This window comes from Gavialis gangeticus, unplaced genomic scaffold (genome assembly GCF_001723915.1).
Source record: "Gavialis gangeticus isolate Ggan-Ray unplaced genomic scaffold, GavGan_comp1, whole genome shotgun sequence".
NCBI classification, from domain to species: domain Eukaryota; kingdom Metazoa; phylum Chordata; order Crocodylia; family Gavialidae; genus Gavialis; species Gavialis gangeticus.
Window position 1 is genome coordinate 21952768 of NW_017728992.1, and position 7972 is coordinate 21960739.

General features: G+C 45.8%; 1 protein-coding gene across 4 annotated transcripts in view; it reads left to right on the plus strand.

Annotated features, from left to right (window-relative positions):
• TRIO (trio Rho guanine nucleotide exchange factor) overlaps positions 1-7972 on the plus strand; it is a 589244-nt gene that overhangs the window by 261215 nt on the left and 320057 nt on the right. For all 4 annotated transcript variants that reach the window (XM_019521265.1, XM_019521285.1, XM_019521275.1 and 1 more), the window contains exons 4-5: positions 1774-1966; positions 3695-4207. In XM_019521265.1, the coding sequence (XP_019376810.1) occupies positions 1774-1966; positions 3695-4207 (706 nt within the window). The remainder of the gene's footprint in view (positions 1-1773; positions 1967-3694; positions 4208-7972) is intronic.

The window sequence follows — 7972 nt, forward strand, 5'->3', positions numbered from 1 at the left end:
GCTTGTGTTGGTTGATTTTTTTTTTTTTTTTTTTAAAAATCCTTGATACCTGAAATGACTTATACCAGAGATTTCTGGGATGGAGATTATCTATGTGGCCTCACCAAACTGACTGCATTAAGCACTTAGAGTTCAGATCCCTATTAGACTATGATAATGTTCATTTCCATTTTCCTCATTATCATTAGCAATCCTGTTTTTGTGGCAATGTCCAGCATCTTCATTGAAAACTCCAGTGTGACTTAAAGTAGTATGTTGACAGGTCCATCACCCTGTGCACACAATTTACATACCTGACAGTTTGTGTAAGCAGAAATGTGTACCCAACCAGAATAGTCTCTTCTACCGTCATATCATAACTGCCCGTATGTTTACAGCAGCCTCTCCCTCTTGCTGTTTTGGGAGATCTGCTTTTAGCAGGTGGATATACACTAACCAGATGCCCATCAAAGGCTAAATTGATACTGTGTACAGAAGAAATAGGTAGTTTCTAGATTCTTCATTTGAATGCCACTGTCTCATCACTGTCTCATCTCCATGTAAAGAAACCAGATGACTGGAGCTGAAACCAGCAATGTACTTAGACTCCTGGAGGCCCTGGGTAAACTTTTAGTATCAGGCCCCCCTTTGCTAGAGATAATGAGGATAATAATAAAAAAGTACCCTTTTCGGGCCCCCTTTCTGTTCGGGCCCATGGTGGCCACCTGGTTCACCCATGCCTGTGTCCGGCCCTGGCTGAAACTAGTTATTTTACAGCTTTGCACATCATAAAAACTCCTTGTAGGTATGGGTGAGTGTTTTAAATGTTATGATTTTGTTGGCTCCTTTGGCTAACAATATCCTGTAAAAGCAGGGAAATCAACTCAGTGGTCCAAGAGACTCCTAGTTCTATGTTTTAGGTTTCTCATTTTTAGTGTTTGGAATGTTACCTGACACTTGAAAATTGAGGCCAGAAAGTTCTGAATAGGTACTGTGTGATGGAGAAATTGCCTGTGTTGGATAAGACCTTCCTTTTCAGGGGAGGGGGAAAAAAACCTTCACGTTTCCCAGAAACAAGTAGATCAGGATTTGCCAGTCAGCCAGACACAACCTGAAAACTATTTAGAGTCAAGTTAACTTTGAGGTTCCTTTGTGAGGAATCCTTAAATGGAAAAGGACAGTTCACCTAGAGCTGACAACATTCTTTGTGGTCAACACTGACCAGCCTCTTTTATAAGTAATTGTTCAACTGCTTCAAAACTTATTTGTAGAACAAAAGTATATCATAGCTTTTCTGACTCCTAAGAAAAACTTGCTGAGATGTACTTACTTTAAAAAAAAAGAGCAGTTTGTATTGTATTTTGCTGCTGAAGTGCAATGCTATTGGTACGGTAAAAGAGAACAAAAAAGTAGGATTGGAAGATGAATGCTGACTTTCAGGTGTGAAAGATAAGTGTCATTGACCTGATACTTCCCAAGAAAACTGTAATTCTATAGCATGGACATTCTTGAAATGAAATATTAATTTTAACTGAGAGTAATACTTTATGCGCTTTTATCATGGAATAACACTAGATGGACATGGTACATAAAGTTTATAAATATTTAGACTATATCTGGACTTATTTAATCAAGCAAAACAAGATGAATTCGTGAGTGGAATAGTTTTCTTTGATTAGTATGGCTTTAGGAGCAAAAGCTATCATCACAGTGGAATGGTAAAATTAGAAAAACACAATTTGGACCGGAACTTAATGTTTGCATCTTCTAATTTTTCTCTTATTACCTTCTCAGTGAAGAAGTATGTAAACGAGGATTCACAGTGATTGTTGACATGCGTGGATCTAAATGGGACTCTATAAAGCCTCTGCTGAAGATTTTACAGGAATCTTTCCCCTGTTGTATTCATGTTGCACTGATAATCAAGCCAGACAATTTCTGGCAGAAACAGAGGACAAACTTTGGTAGCTCTAAGTTTGAGTTTGAGGTAAGTGCCATTGTACCACACATTTCTCGGTTTTTCTTTCTTTTTCTGTTCACTTTAGTCATAGTAGTTCCACTGGTTAATGAGTTGTTGAAACAAATGTATTTTGCTGATTGGGTGGAAAATTGAATCAGGCTGCAGCATGGGGAGGAATGTGGTTAGCTGTTTAATCTGCTAAAGGAGGGAGGGTGTGTGTGTGTGTGTGTGTGTGTGTGTAAATGAACATGCTTATGGAAAAAATCTGGGCACCTTTCTGTGAGGGGAAGAGCTCCAGCTCCACAAATGTCATGGTAATTGCATTTAATTCCTTTGAAATGTGACATGCAAAAAAAGAAGGCAGGCTGCCAGCCAAGATTTGCTTGTCCTTCCACTCTGCAGATATATATATCAAAATTCAACCAAAAATAACCAAACCAAAAGACCTCTTCTCTGTTTCTAATTAAACACAATGAGATAAATGAAAACAATAGAGACATATGTATAACTAGGACTTATAAGGTAACTCTGAAGTGGAAAGTGGGGTTCCTAGGTGGTGTGCATGCATGCCAGAGATACTTTGCCTCTTGGGTTTCAGTGACTGGGAAGTGGGGCACCATGTTGGGGAGCAGGAACTGCCTGCAACCATCGGTGGCGATGAGTGGGGACTGCCCGCAGTGGCAGCGGTGGTGAGCAGGGACCACCTGCAGCTGCTGCCTGCAGTGTCAGTGGTGGGGGAGGGATGGGGGGGGCAGCAACTACCCACAGAAGCCAGTGGAGCTTTGGTGACAGCCAATCTTGGGGGGGCGCTTGCCCCCCCTCCCCCCAACGCATTTGCTTATGTTCTTAGGAGTTTGATTTCCTGCTGAAATGGAAATATCCATAAACCAGGAAGTTACTGCTTATCTGGTTACACATGCTTTGTAAATAAAACCCTGTGCTACTTCAGTAGTTTTAATACTTCATAATTTTAAAGGCAAGATCAGAAAATGTTAAACATGTAATAAGATGTTAGTGAGAAGTATTTTCCAGAAGCCTTATTATAAATACCAAAGTTGCTGCCTGTGCATGGGTTTTGGAGAGAAGTAGGATCAGAGAGTGGGGGTGAGGGAATTGGGTTCCGAGTACAGGGCTAGGGGGCACAGAATCTGAGGGCATTTATACACTTATTTTTTTTGTCCCATGATGTGCTGGAGATCCTCAGCTTCAGAGCAAACTAGATTAATCAAGTCTCTGCACGCAAGCTGAGGCAAACTGCGCTGCACCATGCACAGTCGTGTAAGTGACAAAAATCGCATCAGTGCACAGAAAATGGCGGTGATGCATTTTTGAACTAAAGCATCTCGTTGTGTTTTAGTTCAAAGCATACCACTGCCATTTTCTCAGCGCTGATGCACTTTTTGCCACTTACACAACTGCTAGTGTCCCAGCGCTGGGTGCTTTTCAAAGCGCCCAGTGCTGCGGCACTTGCCTGTATAAAAATGTCCTGAGAGCAGAGGCAGGTCCCAGCAGAGCTGCTGCTGCCAGGGGACTGCTCTGCCTGTCTCGGGTGTTGCTCTTAAAATGGCAGCAGCATGAGTCAATTTCGAAGTTCCCGGCATGAAAATGCTGCTGAGGCACAAATTCCACAAGGGCTGGGGGTGATTCTGGTGGCCTTGCTAACATGGTGCCTGGGGTGGGTGCCCCTCTTTGTTCACATCCAGTTATGCCACTGGTTGTTATATCACCACAGTATGCATCCTTTTTTTGCTGCAGACTAATATGGTATCTCTGGAAGGCCTTACCAAAGTAGTTGACCCTTCTCAGCTAACTCCAGAATTTGATGGCTGCTTGGAATATAACCATGAGGAATGGATTGATATCAGAGTTGCCTTTGAGGACTACGTTAGCAATGCAACCCACATGCTCTCACGATTAGAGGAACTGCAGGATATACTCTCAAAACAAGAATTGCCTCAGGACTTGGAGGGTGCTCGAAATATGATCGAAGAACATTCACAACTAAAGAAGAAGGTCATTAAGGCCCCTATTGAGGACCTTGATGTGGAAGGACAAAAGCTGCTCCAGCGGATACAGAGCAGTGAGAGTTTTCCCAAAAAGAACTCTGGGTCAGGGAATGCAGACTTGCAAAACCTTTTACCCAAAGTATCAACCATGCTGGACCGGCTGCACTCGACACGACAGCATCTGCATCAGATGTGGCATGTGCGGAAAGTGAAATTGGACCAATGTTTTCAGCTCAGGCTGTTTGAGCAGGATGCTGAAAAGGTAAAGGACTGGGGAGCTGGGACACCAAGGAGGCACCATCCTTTCCAAGCAACTAAAGCTGGTCTCATCTCGTATAAAAGAAATGCCAGAAAAAGGGTGGGAGGGGACTTAGTTTGTGTTTTAAAAACTACTAAATACTGCTTTCCAGTAAGGATATTTTATTGTATAGTAGGTGTTTGTATTTTCTTAACTCTGTTGCTGATGTATTAGAAATGTGGTGATTTGTGGTTGTAGAGCTCCTGATTAACTATAACTGGCAGGGATTTGAATTCTGAGTGACTTGAGATGCAGTAAGTTTATTTTGTAACAATGGTTTTGCTAGCACTGAATGAATGTGCACACTTAACTTGTCCTGCTGTTGCATCTGCATGAATACAAATGACTATGTACTGTCTTGGCTTCCTGTTGAATATCTCTTTCTCAATATAAGAAAGATATAACGTGGAAGCAGTTGAGGTGGGGGGGTGGGGAAGATGTCTGTATTGATGCATGAATTGGGAGTTCCAGGCTAAACACTGAATAAGGCAGATGTCATGTCAGAAAAAGAACCTCAGAAATATAAAGATTGACAAATCCTGCAAAAATTCTGTGCACTTAGATTGTGATGGAGCATGGGTGGCAAACTCATCACCAGGGGTCTGGGTTTTCCATTTCCCATGGAAAAATGGAGAAAACCATGGATTCCCTGTTTTTATCAGAGAAAACACGGATTTCTCTTTTTAGCAGAGAAATCCGCAGATTCTATACTTCTGCAAAGAGCTCTTGCAGGCTGGCACAGCTCCAGCCTGCAAGGGCGGGAAACCCCCAGCCCTGGCCAGAGGGAGAGGGGGGAGGGCAGGGCCTGAGCCTCTGAGGCAGCTAAAGCTGGGCTCAGGCTCAGACTCGCCCTTTGCCCCTGGAGCATGGAGGTAAGTGGGGCTGTGGGGCAGGGCTGGGGAAGATGGTTAGGGCTGAGGGAGTGGGGGTGCTGCTGGCCCCAGGTGGCACACTGCAGCTGGGAGCAGGGCCAGGGGGTGAGGGCAGGGGTGTCCCTCTTCAGGGGGCTTTGCAGGAAAGCGATGCAGGACACTGTGGTGGTGCCCGCCATGTGCAGGCCACACACTGGCCACCTGTCCTGGGGAGGGGGGGAGAGAGGCTGGTATGCAGCCGGAGCACAGCTCTGTGGCTGGCTTTGCAGCCACAGCAAGGGATGGGCGGCATGGGGGGGAGCTCACACGTGGCGGCTGCTGCTGCTTACCTGGAGGTCCGTGATGGCAGTGACAGATGCTGCTTACAAAATCTCCTGCTGCTGCCACGTGGTGGCTGCCTCCAGGTGGCAGCTTGGTGGTGGCCAGGCGGTGCACAGCCATCCCCACCACCACCCCGTGCTGTGCCACTGCTGCTGGTTGCACAGCTCTGGGCGCGGCAGTAGTGGAAGGTTTCATAGGCAGCAGCAGTCACCACCAGCACAGGTGGCTGTTGCCACTTACCTGTGGGGCCGCCTGTGCATACAAAACCCCCCGCTGCCACCATGGAGCCGTGCCCGGAGCTGTGCAGCTGGCGGCAGCAGTGTGGGGCAGTGGGGAATGGGAATAGCTGTGTGCTACCTGGCCACCACCACCCCGCGCTGTACTGTGCCGCTGCCGCCGGCCGCAGACCTCCGAGCATGGCTCTGTGGTGGCAGCAGGTGGTTTTGTAGGCAGCGGCAGTCACTGCTGGCACAGGCGGCCCCACAGGTAAGCGGCAGTGGCCACCTGTGATGGCGGTGACTGCCACTGCCTACAAAACCTCCCGCTGCTGCCGTGGAGCCATGCTTGGAGCTTTGTGGCAGCAGCACAGCACAGGGTGGTGGTGGGGATATCTGCATGCCACCTGGCCACCACCACGCTGCTGCCGCCCAGCAGCCAGCTGCACAGCTCCAGCAGCCACCTGGTAGCCAGCTCTGCACACGGTGGTTGCAACCGCACTGCTGTTGCCGTGCTCTGCGCCACTTGTCCACAAAGCCATGCGGGTGGCCGTGGGATGGTAGTGCAGGGCACAGTGGCAGAGTTGCAGTGGTGGCCTCCGTGTGCGAGTCTCCTATCAGGCCAGCTGGCATGTGTGTGGCCCACAGAGTGGCACCCCTGCTCTCACACGCTGGCCCTCCTCCTGGGAGTGGGTACATGGGCACACTCCCCGCTTCGTGATCTGCCCCTCCCCTTTCCCCCCACGTCTGCTGGGGTGAGTGTCAGTGTCTGTCTGTGTCTGCCTGTCTGGGGGGCTGTTGTGTGGGGCATCAGGAGGGCTGTTGAAACTGTGGGGGGGAGTGCGGGGTACCAGCAGTGCTGGGAGGAGTGGTGGGGGGGGCCTTTAATTTTTATCATGGATTTTGGTTTTTAAAAATTGCAAATTCTGTGATTAATCAGAGAAAACCAGGATCCTTTCTCATCATGTTCATTTTCCTAGAAAAACAAGTTAATTATGGAAAAAAACCATTGCAACCTTTCAGTGGGGGTAATTCTCCATCAGGAGTCTTGAATTTCAGTTTCTACAAGCTGCTGTCAACTTACATACTGGATAAAGAAGCATTTACTGGATAGAGAATGCAAGCTTCTTTCTAGGGATGTCATAACTAATTTTCCAGGCTAGGATGTGGCGATGTTGTGGCTTTTGAAACTTTTCCTAAAATGATCAGCTGAACATGCTTGCTTGACATAATCTTGATGGTCTGTGGCAAAAGGAAAATGATTAAATGCAAAAACAGCTCTTTTTTAAATCCACAAGATACACATTAGGTGCATGTAACAATAAGACTTGTCTGAAAAGTATGACTCAAAGGTCATTTGACCAAACTAGTTTAACCCTGAATTTTATTTTAAAAATATGATTCTTCGGGTGATCTTCTGGTAAGCCCTTCCAAAAATATCTTTCCTTTAAAACGATTAATCTCATCTTTGTGGGACTGGAAGCCTTGATGAGCTTCTAAAATGCCTGCTTGTTTAGTTTGAAATTGAGAGTACATGAAAGAAAAGGTAATGTGTGGGATACCCTAACTGGCTGGGCTCTACCTCTTTTTTTTTTTTTTTCCCCTCCCCCAACTGACTGACTTGGAAAGATGCAGATAAACAATTCTGTAAATGGTAGTTAACAAAATTGTATTTACATATTTAGACAATTGGCTCAGAGTTCAGTCCTTAATATTACTTGCATAGCTAAGAGGGATATTTTTTGTGTTTTATAAATTCTTTGAAAGGTTTAATTGAAACAGGTCCAGCTCTTTATAGTTGGATTGTTTTTAATACTGGCTATCCACCCTGATTAGTAACAATTTTGTTACCCTCAGTTTTGTCTAGTGTAGAGGCAGAGTTTGTATTAGTATCAGATAGCTTATATAATGGCTCTTTTTTAGATTGACTGCCAACAAGACAGGCTAAACTAATGTACTAAACTAGCCAAATTAAACCTTAAATTAATAAACACTTTATTTAGAAAAGGTGTCCCGATGTATTTATCATCATTGTAATATACAGATCTTAGACCACCAGTCTAGGCAAGGCCTAAACTATTAGGAGGATTAAGGTTGTTCATAGTTTCTAGGGTCAGAAGGGACCTGAGCGGATCATCTAGTCCTACCCCCTGCCATGGCAGGAAAGAGTACTGGGGTCAAACGACCCCAGCAAGGTGTTCATCTAAACTCCTCTTAAAAACCCCCAGGGTAGGAGCCTGCACCACCTCTCTTGGAAGTTGGTTCCAGACCCTAGCTGCCCTGACCGTGAAATAGCGCCTCCTGATGTCTAACCTAAACCT